Genomic DNA, 26,304 nt, shown 5'->3' with positions numbered 1-26,304 from the left:
AGTAGTTTTATAAGAAAACGACATTATATATATATATATAAATAATAAATAAATAATATAAAAGTCATTATTTAAAACTTTTAAAAGTCATTTTGTAATGCCTTCTTCCATTGCTTTTCTATGGCTCCAACGGTACAAAAATAGTTTGTAAATGCATCTCGAATATTAATTGCACTTTGAATTCCATTAACTATTTCTATATTATCAAAACAATGTAATTGAGAAGTATTACATACATTTGCATAATCTGAAGGTAATAACATATATTGTCTTTTTTCAGCGGAAACTGCGAGATCTTTTTGCATTAGAAAATTATGTAGACAAACTGTTGCTTTTACTATTGAAATTGTATTGTGTATATTTGTCGTAAGGGGTCGTCGAAAAATTCTCCAACGTGCTGTAAAAATACCAAAAGCGCATTCTACAATTCTACGAGCACGGCTAAGTCGATAGTTAAATATCTTTTTTTGTAAATTTAAATTGTTCGCACGTGAATAAGGTCGCATCATAAAGGATGTTAAGGCGAAAGCTTCATCACCCACTAAAACGAATGGCAATTGTGGACCATTTTCAACAATTGATCTCGGAGGAGGTAAGTTTAATGTATTGTTGATAAGATGACGTCCAATTTCGCTTTCCATAAAAATGCCTCCATCACTTCTTCTACCTTCAGCTCCAATATCTACTGCGGTAAAACAATAATTCGCATCTGCGACTGCTAGAAGAACAATGCTATGAGTGCCCTTGTAATTGTAATAACTCGAACCACTGTGGGGTGGAGCCTAAAACACCAATTATATTAATTTTTTTAATAAAAATAAACAGTTATTTTACAGAGGATCTACCCTCAACAATAGATGTATGTGCAAATTTTAAGCATAATAACAATAACAAGGACTTGAACAAACGGAAATAAGGAAATGTAAACAATAGGTGTACATATCTTGAAGTGCGGTAGACCCCTTGAATTATTATTATTAAATTAGAGTAAAGAAAAAATCACATACCATTATTGTCATATGCCTTTCATCTATTGCTCCGATACAATTAGGAAAATTCCATTGCCTTTCAAATTCGTTGGCCTTTTCTTTCCAAAGATCTTCATTGATTTCGGGAAATACTTTCTCTTTCAATACATTCCAAATAGCCTCACAAGTTTCTGAGACAATCTTTGAAACTGTATTAAGTCCTACTCGAAAAGCAAACGAAATTGATGCCATATTATCTCCTGATGCTAAATATCGGAGGCATATTTCTAGACGTGTACGAGCAGATATTGGAGATCTTATTACATGTTGTTTTTCGATCTTCGGCCCGATGAGACGTAATAGTTCGTCAAATGTTGAGTTGTCCATACGAAGGTATTCAATATATTTCTCTATATCAATATACTGCATTTCTCTTATTAAATTATCACTTGCTCCCTGCAAGCGCCTTCGTTCTTCGTTAAAAATTTGACGTACCCAAAATCGTCGTTGGTTCTGCTGCTTTTCTCTCTTTTTCATTATTTTATAAATAGTGAAAGCTTTCAGCAGCTGTCTTCTTTGAAATTCTTGTTGCCAAAATAACTGTGGAGTACTTTGCCACTTCACTATCATTTTTGTAAGAAGTAATCGAGCTGTTTTTGCTTTCATTTTTTAATTTTTATTATCAAATAAACCTATAAACAAAATGTAATATATTATTTTTAATATAAATTACTGCTATTATAAAATATACTTGTTATAAAATACTATGTACTAATATTATTTACTACATTCATTATTTTATTATATTAATTACCCAGGTATAATATAAGATTTTACTTCTTCTTTTGTGACAAGGAACAGATTGTCTTGACTATTCAGATTTTCAAATATTAGATTTTGTATAACACTTTTGCAGAAGTTGAAAACGCACATAACCTATTGTACTATCCGGTAAGTTCACGCACACACTGGTCTGTTCCGAAAAATAATCACCATGGGGAACCCAGCTGTGAAAAATCGGAACGGAATAATTCCGATTGGTTAGTTCCCCACCATTCCACCTTTCCGATTCCGTTTTCCGATTATTCCGACGTCCATGGGACGGCACCCTCAGGCTTATTGTTCTGCTATTGTTCTCTCACTTTAATGTAGTCTTCAATTTCTCTCACGGAACGCGCAGTCACTGGCCCGTATTCAGAACGCGCTTATAAAGATGTTAGCACGTTGTTATTGGTTAACAGTGCTCGATATTGCACTGTTATTGGTTAAGCTGGAAGCACATAAAATTACAGAAGCCAGAGGCAGAATGCAGAAGCCATAGCGCATGCGCTATAGTATCTGCATTCTGTCCATGGCTTCTGAATAGCGCATGCGCTATGGCTTCTGCATTCTGCCCATGGCTTCTGAATTTCCAATCTACATAAAAATACATAATACATAGTCACAGGCATAATAACTCATTGTAGCCGATCCTAAGAAAAGTTTTTAAAAAGAAAATAAGAACAAAAAACGAATTTATATTGATTAACGTAAGTATATTTTCACTATTATATTACATTATCAATGTAATAAAAATATAAACTGACAATGACAGTATATAATTATTCGTGTAAATTGTCTCAGTTTCATAAACAGTATTTTGAGGTTAATTTTAATTTGTATGCACATTTTTGAAATTGTAATTTATTGCAAAATAAACACATTTTATAATTTTCGGTACGTTTCATGTTTAATGCTTTGAATTTATAGAATCGATCCTTATGGCCTTCGATCACATGGATTACTGTCATAATATACAGATGTCTGAAGATGAAGTAAATGAAAACCTGAATCCTGATGAAGTGACGTTACAGGATGACGAAGAGAGAACTTTTGATGATATGTTAATCAATATTGTCAAAAGCTATCCACACTTATATGATACTAGTTGCAAAGATTATTGTGATGTGATAAAAAAAGAGAACTCTTGGGTAGAAATATCTAAAATTTTGAACACATCTGGTAAGTTTTATTTTTTAATATTTAACAATATTAATAATGAGCTATTTAATTCATTAACATGCATTTGTACTCAATTAGTCGATTATTAAATTTGTTTATTTAACATATTTTAGCAGATGTTTGCTGCAATCGATGGACTCGTCTGAGAGAATCTTTTTCTAAAGAAAAGAAAGAAAAGACAAAATGAAACAAAAAGTGCAAGTGGAGCCTCTAGAAGACGAGGATTTGTTTATTTCGAGTCAATGAAATTTATTGACAAATTTGTCAAAACTAGAAAGTAAGAATTCATTTTGATTTTGTATTCTTATAAGCGAGATATTATACAGTAGAACATTATAATTTTAAAGAAATTGCGATAAAAATTATAAATAATAATAATAATATTAATAGATTATTGACATTTTATCACACTCTTTTAAATTTCCACAAATTTAATCAAATATATGGTTTCAGTTCGATGACTAACATCAAATTCCAAAAAGTGTCTCTTATTTCTGATTGTTCGAAAGACAAGAGTCTAAATAAAGAAATTGCGAATTGGGTACAGCATGGCAAACAGACTTTGGAAAAAGAAAGAACTGCATTGGAACAAATTAATACAAATACATTTTCTCCAATAAAAAAAGGTTCAATGCCGGAAACATTATCCACTACCAGTAATTTTGATGATACGTCATGCGCATCTTTTTCTTCGACGTCAGAAAGCAATACAAACGATTTCGTACATGAATCATTGTCAGCTCGGTCATCACCCATCACGATTAACTCTTCACGTCTTTCTCCAACAAGCGTAAGATCTACCTGCACTTTTAAAAAGCCGTCAAATATGAAGGGCAAATTTAATCCAAATATATCAATTGAAACGGTAAAAAAAAAGAATCTGAAAATGATGATTTCGAAGAGTCTTTTGTTAAGTTGAATAAAGCAGTTGCAGAGCATTTAAAGTCTAAAAAATATTATGTACAAGTGCAGAATGATCCAGATACTTCATTTTGTAATCTGATTATGGCGGAATTGAAGCAATTGGATGATCATATAAAACAGATCAAAAAACAAGATATCATGCAAATTTTGTGGAAAAAGGAAAATTTGTGAGAATATAATTTATATTCATACGTATATATAACAGCACAAATGTTCGAAAGATATTTAGAGGACGTCCAAAAGATGTTTAACATCCTGTGGATGTCCTCGGAACGTCTTTCGAACATTTGTGCTGTTTGATAATATGCTTTAAGAATACTATACTTTAAGAATACTATGCTTTAAAAATACTAAGACTGAAGTTAAGTTTTATAATAATAAAATATATAATAAAATATAGTTTTAATAATATAATATAAAAAATATATTATAAAATATATTATAAAATAAATGAAATATATATGGATACAGGTATATAATAATATTAAAGAATATTTAAAAAATCTTGTACTATTTATTTTATATAAAATTCATTATTATATATATATATATACACACATAAATATAGATTAATATATAGACAATAAGTACATATTAGCATTAAATTTCACAATATATGACACACGTATATAATTATTGATAAAATTTTTTATCATTTAGATGAAGTCTTGATTTTGTCCTCTCGTTACATAGTCATGCTGCCAATCGACCATTCCATTCGGAGTCATAAAATAATTGCAAATACTGTCCCTAATATGCGTCGCAAATGCTGCACCATTTTCGTTATTTTCAGTTACTTCCACATTGTTTTCAAATTCTATAATATTACCTTCCTCGTTTCTTAAGAAATTGTGCAAACGTACAGTTGCCAAAATATATTTATTAATATTTTCAGGAATCGCAGCGATCGGTCTGTTATAAATACCCCACTTTTTTGCCATAATTCCAAATGTATTTTCTATTATACGCCGGGCTCGCGAAAGTCTATAATTGAATATGTTTTTGCGTTCCCCCAAATACCGTCCAGAATATGGCCGCATTAAATGCTTTCCAAGGGGAAATGCTTCATCCCCAATAAAAAAATAAGGCACTTGCATATCGGTTCCGCTTAAGCAACTGGTTCCTTCTGAAATATCCAGCATCCCATTCTTCACATTCAAGGCGCTGTTTCCAAAAATTCCCGCATCACAGTTCTTCCCCATAGATCCAATATCGACCAAAGTGTATTTATAATTGTAATCACAAATAGCCGTAAGTACGATGCTGTATCGTTTGTGATAATTGAAGTACAGCGAACCAGAATTCGGAGGGCATTGAGCATCGACATGTTTTCCATCAATTGCCCCCAAGCAATGTGGAAAATTCCATAATTTCCAAAAACCCTCAGCAATTTGTAAATATTCTTCTCTCGAAGGAGCTCGTAGATAGATAGGACCAAGAAGTCTTCCAAATACATCACACGTCTCTTTAATTATTTTATGTACAGTTGACAGACAACACGATAGGCAAAAGCAATTGCTGGAACTTTGTCTCCAATCAGAAATCTGTAACATTATTAATATTATGATATTAATTACCAAATTGTTTTTACATATATGTATTGTTAGACGACAAATGATCCGATATATACCGCAATGTCAAAGCAATTCGTTGCTCTGGTTCAAATGCTCGTGGGCTTCGTTTCATTAAGCTTGGATTAACAATGTCCATCAATTGCTGGAATGTTGGCAGTGTCATACGTGTATACTTATGGAACATTTGCTGATCTGTTTTTATTTCCTGAAAAAGATTGTAAAAAGCTCCTTACTGTCTTCTTCTTGTGTTAATTGCTCGTACCCAGACATGCCGACGGCGACGACGTTCACGGTTGATCCTGTCTCTACGACATTGCACCAAAAGTGCTCCCATATTGACCAAAGTAATTAACAAGAAATCGAAATCATCCATTTCTGTGAAACGTTGAAATGTGAAACCTGTGAAATATAATTTCAGAAATGTGCATACAAATTAAAATTAACCTCAAAATACTGTTTATGAAACTGAGACAATTTACACGAATAATTATATACTGTCATTGTCAGTTTATATTTTTATTACATTGATAATGTAATATAATAGTGAAAATATACTTACGTGTTAATCAATATAAATTCGTTTTTTGTTCTTATTTTCTTTTTAAAAACTTTTCTTAGGACCGGCTACAATGAGTTATTATGCCTGTGACTATGTATTATGTACTTTTATGTAGATTGGAAATTCAGAAGCCATGGGCAGAATGCAGAAGCCATAGCGCATGCGCTATTCAGAAGCCATGGACAGAATGCAGATACTATAGCGCATGCGCTATGGCTTCTGCATTCTGCCTCTGGCTTCTGTAATTTTATGTGCTTCCAGCTTAAGCGCGTTCTGAATACGGGCCAGTGACTGCGCGTTCCGTGAGAGAAATTGAAGACTACATTAAAGTGAGAGAACAATAGCAGAACAATAAGCCTGAGTGAGTGTGTCTCTGTCTAATGTGCGGGTTACTAAATATCTCTGTCCTTCAATGTTATCTTCAGCTCGCCCATAAGGAGGCGCAGTTTATGACCCGTATTCAGAACGCGCTTTTAAAGATGTTAGCGCGTTGTTATTGGTTAACAGTGCTCGATACTGCACTTTTATTGGTTAACAACGCACTAACATCTTTAAAAGCGCGTTCTGAATACGTGCCTATAAGTATAAGTATGGTTGCACGTCCCGAAACTGGCAACAGTGCCTTCGACAATTCATGTGTGAAAGGCCTTCGCACGCTCCTTCCGTAATCGTAATCGTAACCGTTACGTAAGAATTCGACCAATCGCGTTGCTTGATTCAGAGTAGGACTGCCGAATCAAACAACGCGATTGGTCCTTACGTTATGACCATTGCACACTGGACGCGATGAGCGATGAGCGATATCCAATAAGGGCTCTGATTTTCGTCACCACGTGTACAATGTCAGCACGTGACTACGTCACCATTAGGGTCATTCCACAATAGGTTGCAAATGCCCTCGTTGCCAGTTGACAATTGCGGATTGACCAATCAGCTGACAAGTAGCTTTGCTCTGATTGGTCAATCCGCAATTGTCAACTGGCAACGAGGGCATTTGCAACCTATTGTGGAATGACCCCTTACGGTTACGATTACGGAAGGTGTGCGGGAAAATCTTGACTAAAGTTTAATGCAGGAATCATATTTTATATAAAACAAATTTTTTTATTGGATATCGAACGTCGTACTTTGAAAATCGGACATAGTGTGAATCCTACATATGGGTATCTTAAAGAAACTGTCCTGTTTTACCGACAAAAATTAAAATTTTTTAAAAATTGAAATTTATTAAAACATGTTATTACAATGGGATGTTCTGATTGGTTAACTCGGTGACGCATCGGACGACGCGACGCGTGACCTGCTCAGTGGAAACTCAGCCTTACAGCCGAGAGACGGTTCGAAAGTGCTTTCTGGTCTTTTGTAACAGAAAGCAGTAATGCAGAGGTATAAATTTAACACATCGGTCTTATTGGTCAGTATAAAATAATCCTTTAATTAAACAGTCATTGCTACTTACCTCATGCACGGGTTCATATTATTGGTAGTGTCCATTCCGAACGTGGTCAAATCGAACTTCATGCAATATTTTCTGTGTCCATTTCGAACGTGGTCAAATCGAACGTGTCCATTCCGAACCTGGTCAAATCGAACGTGTCTATTCCGAACGTGGTCAAATTGAATTTCATGCAATATTTTCTGTGTCCATTTCGAACATGGTCAAATCGAACGTGTCCATTCCAAACCTGGTCAAATCGAACTTCATGCAATATTTTCTGTGTCCATTTCGAACGTGGTCAAATCGAACGTGTCCATTCCGAACGTGGTCAAATAGAACGTGTCTATTCCGAACGTGGTCAAATTGAATTTCATGCAATATTTTCTGTGGCCATTCTGAACGTGGGCAAATCGAACGTGTCCATTCCGAACGTGGTTAAATCGAACGTGTGCATTTCGAACGTGGTCAAATCGAACGTGTCCATTCCGAACGTGGTCAAATCGAACTTCATGCAATGTTTTCTGTGTCCATTTCGAACGTGGTCAAATCGAACGTGTCCATTCCGAACGTGGTCAAATAGAACGTGTCTATTCCGAACGTGGTCAAATTGAATTTCATGCAATATTTTCTGTGGCCATTCTGAACGTGGGCAAATCGAACGTGTCCATTCCGAACGTGGGCAAATCGAACGTGTCCATTTCGAACGTGGTCAAATCGAACGTGTCCATTCCGAACGTGGTCAAATCGAACTTCATGCAATATTTTCTGTGTCCATTTCGAACGTGGTCAAATCGAACGTGTCCATTCCGAACGTGGTCAAATAGAACGTGTCTATTCCGAAGGTGGTCAAATTGAATTTCATGCAATATTTTCTGTGGCCATTCTGAACGTGGGCAAATCGAACGTGTCCATTCCGAACGTGGGCAAATCGAACGTGTCCATTTCGAACGTGATCAAATCGAACGTGTCCATTCCGAACGTGGTCAAATAGAACGTGTCTATTCCGAACGTGGTCAAATTGAATTTCATGCAATATTTTCTGTGGCCATTCTGAACGTGGGCAAATCGAACGTGTCCATTCCGAACGTGGTCAAATTGAACTTCATGCAATGTTTTTTGTGGCCATTCCGAACGTGGGCAAATAGAACGTGTCCATTTCGAACGTGGTCAAATCGAACGTGTCCATTCCGAACGTGGTCAAATTGAACTTCATGCAATATTTTCTGTGGCCATTCCGAACGTGGGCAAATAGAACGTGTCCATTCCGAACGTGAGCAAATAGAACGTGTCCATTCCGAACGTGGTCAAATTGAACTTCATGCAATATTTTCTGTGGCCATTCCGAACGTGGGCAAATCGAACGTGTCCATTTCGAACGTGATCAAATCGAACTTTATGCAATATTTTCTGTAGCCATTCCGAACGTGGTCAAATCGAACTTTATGCAATATTTTCTGTGGCCATTTCGAACGTGGTCAAATCGAACGTGTCCATTCCGAACGTGGTCAAATTGAACTTCATGCAATATTTTCTGTGGTCATTCCGAACGTGGGCAAATCGAACGTGTCCATTTCGAACGTGATCAAATCGAACTTTATGCAATATTTTCTGTGGCCATTTCGAACGTGGTCAAATCGAACGTGTCCATTCCGAACGTGGGTAAATAGAACGTGTCCATTTCGAACGTGGTCAAGTCGAACGTGGTCGAATCGAACGTGGCCATTCTGAACGTGGTCAAATCGAACTGCATGCAATATTTCACGTGGCCATTTCGAACGTGGTCAATTCGAACGTTGACAAACTGAACGTCAGCAAACAAGACGTGTCCATTTCGAACGTGGTCCAATCGAACTTCATGCAATATTTTTCATGTCTATTTCGAACGTGGTCAATCAGAACGTAAGCATTCCGAACGCGGTCAATTAGAACGTGGTCACTTTTAACGGTGGGCAATTAGAACGTGGGCAAATTATAGCCACTCCAGCGAACCTACCCCGACTGCGTCAGAGAAACCTACGGACACTATAGTGTGTGTCGAGACATTTAATGATAGAAAAATAGTGACGAATAACACATCTCTGGAAATCATAGAAATTAATGGTGAGTCTTGCAATTTATTAGCTCTCCTGGACACAGGAAGTCCGGTCTCATTTATTTCTCCTAAAATTTTTTCTCAGTTTTTAAATTCGAATAATTTGATTCAAAACATTAATTCCAATTATAATACCCTTAATGGAATTCCTATTCAAATTAATGGTTCTCTAACTACTACTATAAAACTAAAATTATTACCTAGTTTAACATTAAATACTACCTTTCTTGTTTTGGAAAATAATTCTTTCTCTTCGCATTTAATTCTTGGCCGAGATTTCCTCGCCAAACATAAAATTTCTATGACTATTAACCCATTTAAGGAAAACTTAAATGAAAGAGTACAATTATTCTCAGAAGTCGCCTCAGCAGACATCATTGACTCTGCAGATAATAAAATAGATAATTTATTCAATGATATCAAAATTGATTTTGACGATTCTTCTAAAAATCAACTACTTTCTATTATTAAAAAAGTCCAGAATACCAAAATACCTTTAATCAAGGACGATTATTTCGTAAAAATTAACCTTAAAGATGAATCAATTTTCGCGTTTTCTCCTAGACGCTTCGCATTTAAAGAGAAGTTACAAATAAGAGAAATAACGGAGAACCCGTTGTCCAGGGGGATTATTAAATATAGCGATTCTCCTTATTGCGCAAGAATCGTTCCTGTAACAAAGAAAAATGGAACAATGAGATTATGTATAGACGCGTCCCCTTAACGACAAAGTAGTAAAACAAAAGTATCCGTTCCCTATAATAGAAGACTGCTTAGCACAATTAGGTGGTAAAACGATTTATACATTGCTTGATCTCAAAGATGGATTTCACAATATTAAAATACACCCTGATTATACTAAATTCTTTGCATTCGCAACTCCTGAAGGAAAGTATGAGTATTTAAGATTACCATTTTGAGAGGCACCAGCCGAATTTCAACGGCGCCTCGTTATGATACTAAAATCTTTAATTAAGGAAAACAAAATTATAATATATATAGATGATATACTCATCCCTTCATCATCCATTAAAGAAAATCTAGAAACTTTGAGACAAGTAATGTACCAACTAAAGAAGTATAATTTTCAATTTAAATTACCAAAAATGCCAGTTTCTTAAAACATCCATCGAGTACCGCGGATATATAGTTTCCTCAAAAGGTATCACTCTCAGCTCACGTCACACCGAAACAGTAGCGAAATTCCCTCAACCCACAAAAGTGATTGAAGTACAAAGATTTTTAGGACTTACAAATTTTTTCAGAAAATTCATAAGAAATTATGCTACAATTGCTAAACCCCTTAATCTTTTATTAAGAAAATCAGTTAAATTTAAATTCAATGATGAATGTATTCAAGCATTTAAGACTCTTAAAAAGAACTAATCTCTTCACCGGTTTTACAAATTTATAATCCTCATTCCGAAACCGAATTACACACTGACGCTAGCTCAATAGCTGTCGCAGGAATCCTCCTTCAAAAACAAAATAATGCTTAGGAGCCGGTAGCTTATTACAGTCAGAGCACCAATAGGGCAGAGATGAACTACCACAGTTTCGAACTCGAGATGTTGGCTATAGTTAAATCAATTGAAAGGTTCCACATATATTTATACGGGTTAAATTTCACAATCATAACAGATTGCCACGCACTAGTATTGGCGATAAATAAAGCCAATATAAATCCTCGTATTTCCAGATGGATCCTTAAACTTCAAAATTATAGTTTTAAAATTTTGCATCGAAGCGGACAGCGTATGTCTCACGTAGACGCTTTGAGTCGTATAATACATACTGTAGAATCAATGCCACTGGAAAAAGAACTCCAGTATAGACAATTACAAGACCCAAAACTTAAAAATCTAGCTATAGAACTTGAATCTACCGAAAACGAGAAATTCGAGATAATCGATGGACTTGTTTTTAGAAAAGAGTGCGACAAGCCACGTTTCATTATACCAGATACAGTGATAAATAACATCATTCGTATTACCATGATAACATGGTCCATTGTGGCCTGGAGAAAACTCTCAAAGGTATTAATGGAAATTATTGGTTTCCATCGCTTAAAAAGAAAATCAAAAACTATATAGATAATTGTTTAATTTGCTTATTATCCAATACAGCTGCAAACTCTCGTGAGGGTGAACTTCAAATAACTGATTCCCCATCACAACCTTTTCAGATTTTTCATATAGACCATTTTGGTCCTATAAAGGAAACACGTAATGGTTTTAAACATATACTATTGGTTATAGATGCATTCTCAAGATACACCTGGCTGATTCCCACAAAATCTATCGGATTTCGTGAAGCGATTAAAAACTTATCTTATATTTTTCAAAATTTCGGTAACCCAATAATATTAGTATCTGACAGAGGGACAGCATTTACATCACAAGAATTTGCAAGCTTCTTAAAATACTACAATGTAATTCACCGTCAAGTAGCGGTAGCGGCCCCCTGGGCAAATGGTTTAGTGGAACGAGTAAACAGATTTTTAAAATCTTCATTAAAAAAAATAGTTGACGACGATCAATCGTGGAATACACATCTAGACACGGTCCAGTATGTAATGAATAATACGTTCCACTCATCAATAAGGGTTTCCCCCGCCAAGTTATTATTTGGAGTCGAAATGAGAAATCATCCAGACGCTGAATTGGTGCGATTTTTGAACAATATTGCAAAAACAGAGCTTAACATTCAAAAAGATCGAGAAATTGCTCGTGAATTAGCAATTGAATCATCAAATAAAATTAAAGAATATAACAAGTCATATTATGATGAAAAACATAAAAAACCTTCTCAATATAATACAGGCGATTACGTACTTATTAGAGATTCTGCCCTCAAACCGGGCGAAAACAAAAAATTAAAACCAGCTTACAAAGGTCCTTATGTAGTATCTAAAATACTTAACAAAAATAGATATGTAATTCAAGACGTTCCCGGCTTCAATCATACTGCGAGACCCTACAATTCGGTGCTTTCATCAGACCAAATGAAACCGTGGATCAAACCGATAGATATCAAAACATAACATTGTAAATATAAAAATACATAGTTTATACTCCTATTTTATACGATTAAAATATTACCGTTCGTTTAATAGCATTAAGTCAAATATTAGCATTAAGAAAGTTCTATAAATTTATACTATTTACATTATAATAATTTTAAGTTAAACCATAAAACCGCAATACAAACGTGAGTTAACAATCGATTCTAATCATTTATATCACATTAAAAAAAAAAAAAGAATTTTAATTTATGTCAACTAATTTTAACTACGTAAAATAATTGTATTCAAATTATATTTTCTCAAAAATTCTGTTTTATCCTTAGCTTTCGGGACGAATAGCTTGGTCAGGTATGGCCGAAGCTGTAAGGTACAACCTTACCTGTATCCGCCATGTTTGCGACGCGCGCGCATTGGCGGATTACCACCTTAGCAAAGCGAGCTCTGATTAGTGGAGAGCGGTCATGTGACCGGGGAGACGAAGGCCTTGTGGGCGGTTGTGTATTTTGACAAAGAGTCAGTATTAAAACCAACACGAGTGTTTAATCTGTTATAACCAGTTATCGGAATCCTTCTCATTCCCTCCCTCAGAAACTTCCGAAGTATAACCCGCCAAAAGGCGATCACCCTTTACATTATACTGTGATTTATAGCTCAAAGAGCCCTTTTTACATATCAAATAAAAATTATTAAATTTTGGGTCGAATGCAGCTGCAGCTCGAGAAATATTAGACAGAAATTATCCTGGTTAATGGATAGGACGTAGAGGACCTGTTAATTGGCCTGCCCGCTCTCCGGATCTCACTTCTCTAGACTTTTTCTTATGGGGATTCATAAAAGATAAGGTTTATCAAGAAGTACTGACTACACCTGAGAATATGCGTCAACGGATTATCAATGCTTGTGCGAGTATCGATGAAGACACTTTAATAAAAGTTCAGCATTCTTTTGAAAAACGTTTTCAAAAATGTATCGAAATTAATGGCCATCATTTCGAACATTTACTGCAATAAAATTGTTTGCATTTTGAATAATCGGATATCTGTTGTCTTAGTTTTGAAATATCTCATCACCTATAAATTTACGTCATAAGTATACTAGTACTTTTAGACTCAAAATTGAACGCTCTTTTTATTTCCGGAAGGAAAAGTACATCCTCCCATTTAAAAAAACTAAATTGACCTCGAAATAACCTTCAAAATTGCATTCCAAGAATAATCTAAGGTCACCGTGTTATGCCCCCCTTGGAACCCTACAACTTTTGTCTGAAACATTTTTTGATATCTCGCTTTGTTTTCGAAAAATATGCCCGCGTCACTATAAATGCCCCATCTGTATAGTAGCTTTATAGAAATTCTTTAGTAGCTTTATGAAAATTCTTAGCGGTTCTATTGAAATAATAGAAATTATTAATTATTGTTTATAATATAATTATGTCAAATGAAAACAAAACAAAATAAAATCAGAACATTGCGCATAATTGTAATGTCTATCTAACAGCTCAAGTCGCTATCTAAATTTTCAGACATTACGTGTATAGCTTCTCTTCATTCACAAAAATTTCCAAAAGCAACGTAAAAATACAATAAGAGACACGTAAGAAATATTTGAAAAAAAGTTACCCTCTCGGTTTTTTATTAAAAAAAAAATCTTTAGAAAGTCGTTTAAGTTTTCGCGTTGTCCGAATCAGTTTTATCGGCACTTGGGCATCTTCCGGTTGCTCTACTCGTATAGCTTCGACCCCTCTAGAAAGTCGAGATCCGCGAGAAGAAAAGCCGCCGCGTACGAAAACGAACTTCACCGTCCGGCGAATTTTCCGCAGGGATCTCTGAGCAGGGCATTCGGTCTTCGGCCTAGAAGCGAGAAGACGTCGCCGTCGTTGTCCTCGGACACTGGCAACCTCGCCAGTCAGTGCCAGTACATGACCAGCAGCGTCCGCAGCACCTCGCTGCTGCCGCCGTAGCTTCCGCCGCGGCCGATGACGACGGGAGGCGGCGGTGGCGGCGGCAAACGTCAGATCAAGAGCATCGGCGACATCGAGTACATAAGCACGGCCGCGGTGAGTATCCCGGTCTGACAGGAGGGTAGGCTCCCATCACGCGGGGCCTTATCGCAGGCTGAGCGAACGCGACTACTCGTCCTCCTCGTCCCTCCAGTACTCGGGCTCGTACTCGAACTACGGCAACGTCCTGGCCGGACCTGGCGATCAGCAGCCGTACCAACAGTACCAGCAGCAGTCCAATTATTATCATCAAGTTATTACTCGCCGCTGAGTTCAGGACCACCTTTTCCAGAGGTGCAGAGATACGGCAGCCTGGCGGAGGAGGACTGGTTATCCTGCTCTGCTAAGGTTGACGCGGGGGGTCTCGAAAGCCAACCCGAGGACTTACCTGGCTAGTCGCCGCAAAGTCGTTCAAGTCTTGTTGAACTAAGTGACGAGGGTGACATGTGGCGTATTTTGATCTCTTTGAGGATCTAAATCTCGTTTGTCTTTTTTTTTCTACAATGGTAGCTCCATATGAATAGCTTACGAAGAGAAAAAAGCAGCAAGGTAATCGCTTATTCGAAACTGAATGATATTTAATGAATCTGGCTCGCTATATCAGACTCGCAGGCTATATGACTCAAAGAGATTATCAACGAGTTACTGAGAATGTATCGCCAAGTGTAAGATTCTGATGTTTCGTGTTTTTCGGACATATAAGAACGAAGACATCTTATGTCCCAATTTTGGACATGCATGTTGTCTGGGTATCTGCAATGCAATAATGTATACGTACTTCAGATAAAATATATGTAATCAACAGTTGAAATACATATCATAAGTAAGAAAAGGTAATATACACACATACAGAGCTCCAGCTACAATTCTGTATATATTATATTATTTTTTATGTATTAGAATTATATTTATTTTAACTGCTTGACTATACTTTTTCTCTAAAGTATCTAGTTTTACAATTACTATATTGCAGAGATATATAATATGTATATTGCACGTATATTTACAGCAAAATAGAAAATTAGAGAGAGCAAAAAATATCCACATAAAAAAATATATGAACATATATATCATAGATAAATACAATTTTTACTTTTGCAATCGATCTCAGTAATTTTGAGGTTATATATAGGTTATATTAACCTTTAGGACATTTCTAATATGGAATTTTCTACATAATTTTAACAGTATATAGGTTGCTATATAATGAAACAAATATTATCAAAAAGCTCTTATCTTTTTCTCTTACGCAACAATAAAAAATGTGAATCACTAAAATCATGTGGCAATAATGGACGAGTCTGGATATGTGCAGCGAGAGCGGCGCCTGCTACACACGCACACAAACGCAAACGCGTACATGTGCTGCGCAAAGCGTACTGCGCAGCAATATAAGCCAATTAAAAAAAAAAAAAATTAATAAAATAAACCATTTATTATTCTTTATCGTTAATATCTTTCATGTATAAATATTACAAAAAATTATTTTATTATAGTATATTTTATTATTACTAAAATTATATAGTTGAATTTTGCAATATTTCCGAAATATTAATGTCATATTGCTACAAGTGTGCTGGTATTTTGTGGCTCTATATTTCTGCAATGTCTTTCCCCATGTTCCGATATTACTGCCAGTACTGAAAATATATAATATACGTAACGTAAACTATAGCTTTTCAGTACTGGCAGTGTATATCAGAACATGCCCTTTGTAATGTTGCATTGCAATTTGCATCTGAATCGAATTTATAATCAACTTGGTAAAAGATTGATGTGTGCGAATCCTCGGATAATCATGATCGTTACGACGAGCCGAAATAATTAAATAATCTTGTTGCGTGACACGACAACTTTAATAGACAATACATTAGCTGGACAATGGATTGAAATATCAATTTTAAAGACGAAAGTGCGAGCGATCTCGGACATTCTTCGAGGTACAATTATATTTGAGATAAGATGTTCTATGAACGAGTAAATTAATCGTAGTTATCTCAGAGTTATTCACGATTACGGAATAAAATATTATTATATGTTGTACAAATACCAGGCAGCATATCATCGTGATGTCATGAGACACGTAAAAGCATCTGACCAAATTTTATTAACACATATGCCGACGATATATAACTGACGGAGAAAGAAATAGAATAATAATTATGTGTATGATCGCAGATAGGATTAAAAAAATAAGCGAATTAACCATTTAATTTCTTCAACTTTATACACTACAAATATCAACAATATCTCACAAATGTTCGCAAAAAAAATTTTTTTTTATTTTTATTATCGAACAAGCTCTCTATAGAGATATAATTTAGATTTATTGATATTTATGATATAATTAATCGTGCGACTTTCGCAACTGAATGGAAAGAAAACGTAATAATGAATCATACACGCTATGCGATTTAATTAATCTAAGTGCCAGAAAAAGATATCGAGGATGCGTCGTGATTTGGCGACCTGCCAAAAAAAACGTACGATCGACCCTCCATGTTATAATATATCATTATATTAATAAATAATACAATCTCCTCTCCTCTACCCCTTTTCCATCCCCTTCAGTGTTCGTATATATTACGCTCGCAAAAAAGAGAGAGAGACAATATTTAGCAGATAATAATACGCATATTTAACGTGATATTTCGTATAGATTATAATTATTTCTTATAAAATACTTGTACGCGCGACCCACGTTATTTGGTCGTCAAATTATTTGATTGTACATCCAAGATCCCCTCATGGAGAGAATGATTAGGACCATACAGGATATAATGATATATTTGCCGGATTAGTATCGGAGGCGTTACGACTGTCTTAGGCGCCCCTATGCTAGGATTTGTTCGCGCGCCCCAGTGTAAAGCTACAAAAGTAAATAAAATAAAGTTTCATAAATTCCTACTTTTAGCGCTACCCAGAACCACGACGAGGACGTAGCAGGATAATGGTTCCGGTTTTTTTTGTTCTTTTATATTTTTTATTTTTTTTTATATTTTTTGGTTTAAAATTTTTATTTATATTTTTTATTTTTTTAGATTTAATTTAATTTTTATGTTTATTTTAATATTGTTAAAGGTTTAATATTGTTAGGATATATTTCGTATCTTATTTTTTAATAATGAATTTTGTAACAATGAGATAAAAAAAGTAATTTAAAAATTATGTTTTCTGGCTTTAGCCTTTGCGAATATTTCTATTATATCTTTGTAATCGAGGTTGTTGGCCAATTCATTTTCGATTGATAGGATTGCTAAATCGGATAAACGCGTCTGATAGAAATGGACCGAGCGGTCAAGTTTAATGTGTTTGGACTGAAAAATTATTGGCGTCTATCAAAATTTTGCGCCCCCCAAATTTGGCGCCCTACGCTGGAGCGTATACTGTGTACCGCATTGTAACGCCTCCGATTAGTATTATCGCCGTTTCGTGAGGCAGAAACAGTGAATTAATATGTTAATTATCTCTCGTGACATTCTCGTGTGTACCTAAGTAATTTATGTGTATATATTATATAAATTAGTTTTATTTATAAATTAGTTATAATTTAGGTCTAATTTATTTGTATACACAATATATTATATAACATTCAGTTAAAAAATGTCAAATTTTTCGAAATTTCCCTCCCCCTCTTAATTTTTGAAAAATATTATTATACTGTTTTAAAGAACATTAAAAACCATAAAACTTTTATTTGAAACTTTTTTATATCTTTTACCGTTTTGACGTTATTAACTTAGAAATAAAAAACCGATTTTCTTCAAGAGGGTGTTTCACTACTTAAACGTCGAGATACGCAGCTAAAAAAAAATATGGGTCTAATATTTTTCAATGCTCTACAACATGTCCAAATCCCATTAAAATCGATGAGGGACACTTCCGACCGTTCTTTTGTAAGTATAATTCGAATTGCGAATGCGCAATAGAAATGCGTTTCGAGATAAATTATCGCGATATATATATATATATATATATGTATATATATAATATATATATATAGTTACGCATTATTTAAAGAATAAAAAGATCGTTCTCTACACGCAATCGCGATCGACATCAGAAAACTAATGAAATTATTAATAAGTTTTTACAATTAATTTGTAATTACATATACTGCGATAATAGATCTCAAAACGCATTTTTCGCAAAATATATATTCATTTAATCGTGTAAGAATTGAAGAGACATAATTATTATTACTTAAAAATTTAATTACCATATTAATGCCTCATTAATACTTTGTGATAGAAATCAGCTGATTAAAGCGTTAATTTGGTAATTATGTTGTGGCGATAAATACCACAACCCGAAATAAAATTTATTTTATATATTTCAATTTTATTTTAAAATATGAAAACGGATTTAGGACGAAGGTCGGTGACCGAATATACATGTATATAAAAGACAACGAGCGAAACAATAAAACGGAACAGGTAACGAAAGACAAAGTTTCAAAACAAGCAAAATATAACAGAGGACAGCTTAACCGATATAGGAGAAAAACGAAGAAGCGATAGCTTGACACTCGCTCGACGAACTCGCAAAAGAACGGACAAATATTTTGATATCGCGCGAACGAGAATTATACTTTGCGGTCATTATAAGATCTTTATATATAATATTTAAAGTTCGAGTATTAAAGTGAATAATTATTACATACGTCTCTTAATTTATTAAAACCATCTCACCTAAATAACGAACAAGTAAAATCCGCCAAATTGGTGACCCCGACGTGATCGCGGACGCGGGAGAATCGCGAGAAGGTGACGTGATGGTGCTGACACGCGATGAGGTGCCCGAGCAGCCTTTTCGATCGGAGCAGCCAGTGCAACAGCCCTGTCTTTTAACAAGTAAAATCCGCCAAATTGGTGACCCCGACGTGATCGCGGACGCGGGAGAATCGCGAGAAGGTGACGTGATGGTGCTGACACGCGATGAGGTGCCCGAGCAGCCTTTTCGATCGGAGCAGCCAGTGCAACAGCCCTGTCTTTTAACAAGTGGGGTATCTAACATAGGACAGCCTGGACTTTTAATGCCGGGTGCCGAAGTGAATCAAGTGGGCATGAGAGTACCAGAATTTACTCCGACGGACCCGGAACTTTGGTTTAATATAATTGATCGGAGTTTTCAAGCTGCCGGGATAGTGACCGATGCAACAAAATTCGGTTACGCGCTCACTGCAATCGGACCGCGTTACACACTGGAGGTGCGTGATGTAATAATGAATCCACCACCGGACCGAGCGTATGAAATGTTAAAAGCAGAGCTCATTAAACGCCTTAGTGTGTCACAAGAGAACAAGATGCGACGACTCCTCGAACATGAAGAGATCGGGGACAGAAAGCCGTCACAATTTTTGAGGCATCTTCGAGGACTGGCCGGAAGCAGAATAGGAGATGAAGTACTCCGGACGATTTGGCTGAGCCGCTTACCCGCGCATATACAACCGCATTTGGTGACGCGGACGACGGAAGCATTGGAGATTCTCGCGGATATGGCGGATGCAATCGTGGAAGCAATAAGGGCACCCGCGTTACAGGCCGCGGAGGTAATACGCCCGGTGATGAATATAGAGACGGAAACAAACGGTATTGCTGCTCTAGAGGCACGGATGAATTTACAGATGACGCAGATGCGACTGGAATTGCAGAAGGAGATAACGGAGCAAATGAAGGAGATTCGGAGATCAGTAGAAGCGATCGGAGACAGGGCGCCGCGCTGGGGTGCCGGCGGCGGCCGGCGCCGTCAGGAGCGTACTCGGTCGCGTTCACGAGGCCGTGGACATGCCTCAAATAATTTATGTTATTATCATTGGCGATTCGGACCGGATGCGAAGCGATGTGACCCTCCGTGTGCGGAGCAGGGAAATGTGACGGCCCATCGTTGATGACGGCTGACGATTCGGGGCCGGTGTCGCGCCGTCTATTCGTGTTTGATCGTGAGACTAAGATCAGTTTCTTGATTGATACTGGCGCGGATCTCTGCGTGCTACCCCGAGGAATGGTGCGAGGGCCGCGACAGAGATCGTCATATGAGTTATCCGTGGCGAACGGTACAGTGATTAATACGTACGGCACGCGGACTTTGACATTAAATCTCGGACTGCGTCGTGCGTTCACTTGGCGATTCGTGGTCGCGGATGTAGCAAAAGCTATAATCGGTGCCGATTTTTTTATCATATTACGGGTTACTGGTCGATATACGAAATCGTCGGCTTGTCGATCAAACGACTAATATCGCGGCCGTCGGACGCTGCGTGCGGTGTAGTGTACCGAGTATTAAGACGGTCGCAGGAATGACACCGTATCACGCATTGTTGACGCGTTATCCGGACATTACAAGGCCAGAAGGACGACCGAAAGAAATCAAGCACGCGATAGTACGCGACACCAACGTTGGCGTTACCAACGTAAGCTGCACTATGAATATCAGCAGTTACATTCATGCATATAAAACTTTGGTACATGGTAAAAATATTTGGTACAACATACCCTACAAGGCCGAACTGAACACTTTTTTTATGTACCTGGAGGCCATATTGGGTCGGCCATTTTGATTTCCATAATTTTAACATCAAATTCAGTTTCGGCGACCCCAAAAAACCCCTATACTTATTTAATGTCTTGAAATATTCAACTTATTCCACCTGGTGCATAAAATCTAACCTTTGTCGTTTCAACCCTTCAGAGCGAACCTTGGCCGATAAAAGAAAATACGTATCGAATATTTTTCATAGTTCTACAAATGTGCAAAGTTTCATTAAAATCGGTGAGTGACACTTCCGTAGGTTTACTTTAAGTCTTCTAACGAATTTTTATCTTTCTCCTCATATTCCAATACTCCACCTGATATCTCCTCTTCATCATCTTCTTCTATCAACTCTAATCATCTTCCTCCCTCCCTCCCCCCTTTACAACTCTTCAAATTCTTCTTACTCTTCTCTTAAACCATCTCCTGAAATTCTTGAGTCCTGGATTCTTCACTGCCAAAATAAATTTCATTCTATTAAGGCCCTTCCTCATGATATGCTCATTGATATGGGGCATTCTCTTCTCCAAAGCGCTATGTGCGCTTAATATCACTCTTCTTTTGCTTTATCATGACTTTTTTTTCATCTACAATTAATATTCTTCAATGGAATTGCCGTTTACTTTTCCGTCGTTTGCCTGATCTTCTTTTCTTATTAGATGAACATAAAATTCATATTGCTGCGCTTTGTAAAACCCGTCTTGACTCCTCTCACCACCCATCTTTTGCTAATCACGTTTTTATAACCAAGGATGGAGATCGACATGGAGGTTGTGCCGCTCTTCTTGTAAATAAGCAATTCAGAATCTCACTACTTCATGATGATTATATTGATTAGTTATGCATTAGAAACAATATTGAATTTCTTATGGCTAAAATTTTGATAAGTCCTGACAAACACCTTTTTATATGTTCTATCTATAGCTCTCCTCGTAACAACTTTCATCGTCCCACCGAACCTTCTGCCTGGCAGCAAATCCTAAATTATTGCTCCTCATCCTTTGATTCCGCCATTATTTGTGGTGATTTCAATGGTAAGAGTCCCCTATGGTTTTATCATGTTCATTGGTCTGACTGTGAGGGCTCTAAAATTGAACAAGCTATCACTAACTCCAATCTTCTATGTTTGAACAATGACTCTAATACATGGTCTATTAGAGATCTTTCCTCTTCTTCTGCTCTCGACAGTTCTATCTTTTCTTCCTCTCTCTTTAGTAAATGCATCTGGTTTGTCATGGACGATATTCATAGTAGTGACCATTTCCCTATAGTTATTAAAATCAATGATTTTTCATTTACCCCCTCATTTGGAAAACCCTCCTTTATAACTTCCAAAATTTGCTGGAACACTTTTCAGAATAATTGCATTAACAGCGCTAAAGACTTTCATATTGACTCCAATGATCTTAATTCCACTTATAATAACTTAATCTTTCTTATTCATGACACTTTGCTAACTTTAGGTGCTTCTTTGAACAATCATAATGTTCCCTTACGAAAAGCCCCTTCACCATGGTGGGATGATGAATGTACTCAACTTATCCAAGCTAAAAGATCCCATTTTAAAGTCTTTAAAGCTTATTCAACTCTGCATAATCTTCAAAAATACATTGATACAGGCAAACTTAACTCCAAAATCTTTAGAAAGAAAAAAAGAGATAAATTCAGAGATTACTGCTCTTCTTTTAATATTAATATCCCTTTAACTAAAATCTGGAAACACATATATTCTTTCTCCAACCCCAGACAAGGATTCAATTATAACAACAATTTCATTGTTTCTGAGCAATTGTTCAGAGGCCTTTGATAAGATTGCTCCTGAAACTCTTGCTCCTCCGGTGATCAACCTCGACGAAATCCGCAACATTCCTTTCATGGATTCTTCACTTCACTTTATTGATCCTTCTTTCATGCTCCATTCTTTTACACGCATAGAATATTCTGCCGCCATAAATTCTCTCAAGCTGAAATCGGCTTCTGGGCCTGATCTTGTTTCACATAAAATCATTCGTCATCTTCCCGAATCAATCCATTCCCTTCTTCTTCTTGATTTATTCAATTTAATATGTTTCATAATAGTAAATTCCCCACCAAATGGAACGATTATTTTGTTGTTTTCATTCCTAAGCCTGGGAATAAGAAATCCCTTCGTCCTATATCCCTCTCGAATAATCTCCATAAGATCTTCGAGAAACTCATTCACAGAAGACTGGAATGGTAGACAGAAAACAACAATTTATTAAATTCCTAAATCCCAAATTTTTTCTGACCCTTTAAGCGTTCTCTCTAATCTTCAATCTCCAAACTGTTCTTATTCAGATCATCGCTCCATCCTTTGCCTCAAATATCTTCTGTATAATTGTAAAGATCAAAATCTTGCTTTTAGTCTTTTTTGGATTCCCAGCCATCATGGGATTCCTGGTAATGAACAAGGTGATTTCCTAGCCAAAGAATCCTTGCACCTTCCCAACCCTTTCCTCCTTAGTAAATGTCATTACTCAAACTTATATTCTAAATTCAAAAAATATCCATTTCAAACGCTACGGACATCCTCCTCTCCGAGAGTCGTTTCAAAGGCGCAAGACACTTCAACAGAATTGATAAACCTCTCGCCCCCCCCCTCCTTGGTACTCAAGCTGCGTAAAAAAGACCTCACCCGTCCCGTCATTAACCTAATCTCAAGAATCAAGACTCACCACGCCGCTGTCCAATCTCCCTTATGGGACAAGAACATTTCCACCTTCCCTGATTGCCCCTGCGGTCACCCATTACAGGACTTCAATCATATTTTCTTCCACTGCACCAACTATGCGGACCAATTCGATTTCCTCATTTCGACGCTACTCCAATCAAATCCTACGATTTTCCTGGACATTATCGACATAGTCTTCTCCAACAACTCTAGGGCTTTCAAGGCGCTGTTATAGCCCTAAATAACTATAACTACTTAAATTACATCCGCTTGACAACGCGTTGGCCGCGAAAAAACCGCATACGTAGCGAGACACGCGCGAAATCCAAAAGTTGCAAAAATGCAAGCGAAGCGAAGAAGACTTCGAATTTCCTTCGCTTGCACCCAGATCTTTGACCGAGAAGGCCTGTTGCCAGGCACCCCCTCCGACCAAAAGATTCCAAAATCCGGCTATAAAACCGGACAGTAGACGCGCTCGCAGCAGTCGCAAATCAAGAATTGAATTATAAGTAACGCCATCGCTGAACACACATATATGAACTGCCGAGTATACTAAGCTACGCGAACGTTGCCGCACGACTGTAATCCGAGGGAATTCGAGGCACGACGCGAGCACGAGTACCATAAGTGAGATAGGAGTTAAATTAAAAGTGTAAATAACCTGTTAAATAAAACCAATTATATTATTAAAAAGAACTACAACTTTATTCGGGCTGTATAACATCCCGGACTGGAAAATCCTGACATCCAGGGATCCCAATCCCAAATTCGACGCGACCCCTGTGCCTTATCCGAGGCACACAACAATTTTGGTGGCAGCGGTGGGATCGCGCCGAAGAACTGCCAGGATCAACCAGAATCTGAAGACTTGAAATAATACAACAGTATTAGAAATCAGGCACGTCGAAAATAATCGACGGAAACCGGACAACACAGAAGGAAGCATACTAAGACCTGCAACATACATATATACAACGTGTAGAAGCAGGCACATCAGATAGCAAAACAGCTGACGGACCAAGAGCATTGTACTGTACGTGCAACACGGCACGTCTCACACACACGGACAACGAGTCAAGCAGAAGTAGAGTAGGCCGCCGTCCAAGGACCAACGCGACCTACGACACACCGAGGACAACGCAGCGCAACCGAGCAACGACCCGCCGTATCAACTTACAACGCCAGGCGCATCAACGCCGACGAGCAATGACCTGCAGCGTCAGCAGTCGAGTAGCACAGCGCATGATCATGCTAGCCGTAGTACTGTAAGTCCGAAAATAATAATTGTACAAAATTTGCGTGAATGTCGGAAGGGAGCAAGACACCCCCGCAACCGATAGCGAACCAATCTTGGCTACACAGCGACTCAGCCAAGTTAGCGATAAGAGCGTTACAGTGCCGTAACTAGGGCGGTGCCGTCGGTGCCCCCGCACCGGGCGCAAGCTTCAGGGGGGCGCAGTCAAGACAATACAAAGTTAAAAAAAAATAAGATAAATTTCTAAAAAAATTTGATTAAAAAAATATATTCAAATCCAAATGTTCACCATGGCACCGTATGGAGTCGTCTCCCTACGCGCCGTTCATAGAGTTTAAATTCATGAAGGAGAAATATGGGCGAAGAGTTAAATATATATCTCTATCTCATTCTATAACTTTTTTCTCGAGGGCGCATACGTGGACAAACGTAGCACAAGCAGCATCTATAGTTTCAGTGCATACGCACAGCAACAAGAGATTAGCTTGTATTTGTCCTTCGCAAGTATTTGGAAAGAGGGAGGGGGCGTAAAATGTTGAGCTCGCACCGGGCGCAATGCAGGCTAGTTGCGGCACTGGAGTGTTACCATTAACTTTAGAAAATCTCGGGCGAGTTAAAATTAGAGAGCGAATATTCAAACGAAAGTGAGGTCGAATTACCCGCGAACGTCATCACCGTTACACACGAGTTCCCCTTCGATAGCTTTGACGAAAGCGTACTAAAGGTACGAACTGACGGTAATAACAAAACTAGAGAAGAAATTAAAATACGCGTAAGCCGAACCCCCAGCAACGTATCGCAGAGAAGTGGATATTGGACAACTTCGTACGATAGTAGCATTTTTGATCCTAACGAAGACAACATGTCGTTAATGCACACTCCGCCAAATGGTACCGCTGATGTATCCGAGGGTGCTGTCGACCGCGAAATTGGCCTACGCGATACTGTATCACGCGGAAATGAACAGCGCGTAGAAGTCGACGTACATAGGCCACCCGCTGACCATGATACGGATACGGAAAACCCTTCGATGCGCGAATTAATACAAGGCATACGAGACCTACGAACAGAAATGCGAACCGAAATAAACACAATGCAATGTGAACAAATACGCGATTCAAGATCGCACGGGGAGGTATCAGACGACAGTCGTCGAAGCTCCCGCGAACGCACACGCGATCGAGATACGAATAGGCATCGCGATAATCGACGAAATCTCCGCGAACGCACCCGTGATCAAGATGCG

General features: G+C 37.3%; 4 protein-coding genes across 5 annotated transcripts; 3 read left to right on the top strand and 1 right to left on the bottom strand.

Annotated features, from left to right (window-relative positions):
• The first annotated feature begins 2,413 nt into the window (after positions 1-2,413).
• LOC145948927 (transcription factor Adf-1-like) lies at positions 2,414-4,326 on the top strand. 2 transcript variants are annotated; one of them, XM_083058510.1, is made up of 4 exons: positions 2,414-2,497; positions 2,718-2,969; positions 3,086-3,246; positions 3,423-4,326. In XM_083058510.1, exons 2-3 carry the CDS (start codon positions 2,729-2,731, stop codon positions 3,154-3,156), a joined length of 312 nt encoding a protein of 103 aa, XP_082914636.1. In that variant the 5' UTR covers positions 2,414-2,497; positions 2,718-2,728; the 3' UTR covers positions 3,157-3,246; positions 3,423-4,326. The 2 variants fall into 2 exon arrangements, with proteins under 2 accessions (XP_082914636.1, XP_082914635.1); XM_083058509.1 differs by having other exon boundaries at positions 3,083-3,246.
• Positions 4,327-5,298: 972 nt separating this feature from the next.
• On the bottom strand, positions 5,299-6,142 carry LOC145948036 (uncharacterized). The gene is made up of 4 exons (XM_083057806.1): positions 6,027-6,142; positions 5,730-5,866; positions 5,524-5,672; positions 5,299-5,437 (listed from the first exon to the last, which is right to left on the bottom strand). The coding sequence occupies exons 2-4, from the start codon at positions 5,838-5,840 to the stop codon at positions 5,365-5,367; spliced, it is 333 nt and encodes a 110-aa protein (XP_082913932.1). The 5' UTR covers positions 5,841-5,866; positions 6,027-6,142; the 3' UTR covers positions 5,299-5,364.
• A 5,219-nt stretch (positions 6,143-11,361) lies between these two features.
• LOC145948252 (uncharacterized) lies at positions 11,362-12,599 on the top strand. The gene is made up of 2 exons (XM_083057989.1): positions 11,362-11,592; positions 11,742-12,599. Exons 1-2 carry the CDS (start codon positions 11,362-11,364, stop codon positions 12,597-12,599), a joined length of 1,089 nt encoding a protein of 362 aa, XP_082914115.1.
• Positions 12,600-19,615: 7,016 nt separating this feature from the next.
• Positions 19,616-20,470, top strand: LOC145948916 (uncharacterized). The gene has a single exon (XM_083058500.1). It carries the CDS (start codon positions 19,616-19,618, stop codon positions 20,468-20,470), a length of 855 nt encoding a protein of 284 aa, XP_082914626.1.
• Positions 20,471-26,304: the final 5,834 nt, after the last annotated feature.

This window comes from Prenolepis imparis, unplaced genomic scaffold, assembly GCF_030444845.1.
Source record: "Prenolepis imparis isolate NDT839.2.m4 unplaced genomic scaffold, iyPreImpa1.0 SCAF_2, whole genome shotgun sequence".
NCBI classification, from domain to species: domain Eukaryota; kingdom Metazoa; phylum Arthropoda; class Insecta; order Hymenoptera; family Formicidae; genus Prenolepis; species Prenolepis imparis.
The sequence above is the reverse complement of the archived record's forward strand: the minus strand, read 5'-3'. Positions and strand labels throughout refer to the sequence as shown.

What these genes read in the sequence shown, in the direction of transcription:
- LOC145948252 (XM_083057989.1), top strand. Translation starts at nt 11,362, where the DNA reads ATGCCACTGGAAAAAGAACTCCAGTATAGACAATTACAAGACCCAAAA. An exon ending in CCTGGAGAAAACTCTCAAAG is followed by an intron (nt 11,593 to 11,741) that starts GTATTAATGGAA and finishes CAACCTTTTCAG; the next exon opens with ATTTTTCATATAGACCATTT.
- LOC145948036 (XM_083057806.1), bottom strand. Translation starts at nt 5,840, where the DNA reads ATGGATGATTTCGATTTCTTGTTAATTACTTTGGTCAATATGGGAGCA. An exon ending in GTCGCCGTCGGCATGTCTGG is followed by an intron (nt 5,673 to 5,729) that starts GTACGAGCAATT and finishes AATCTTTTTCAG; the next exon opens with GAAATAAAAACAGATCAGCA. An exon ending in CGAATTGCTTTGACATTGCG is followed by an intron (nt 5,438 to 5,523) that starts GTATATATCGGA and finishes ATAATGTTACAG; the next exon opens with ATTTCTGATTGGAGACAAAG.
- LOC145948916 (XM_083058500.1), top strand. Translation starts at nt 19,616, where the DNA reads ATGCCGGGTGCCGAAGTGAATCAAGTGGGCATGAGAGTACCAGAATTT.
- LOC145948927 (XM_083058509.1), top strand. Translation starts at nt 2,729, where the DNA reads ATGGCCTTCGATCACATGGATTACTGTCATAATATACAGATGTCTGAA. An exon ending in TAAAATTTTGAACACATCTG is followed by an intron (nt 2,970 to 3,082) that starts GTAAGTTTTATT and finishes AACATATTTTAG; the next exon opens with CAGATGTTTGCTGCAATCGA.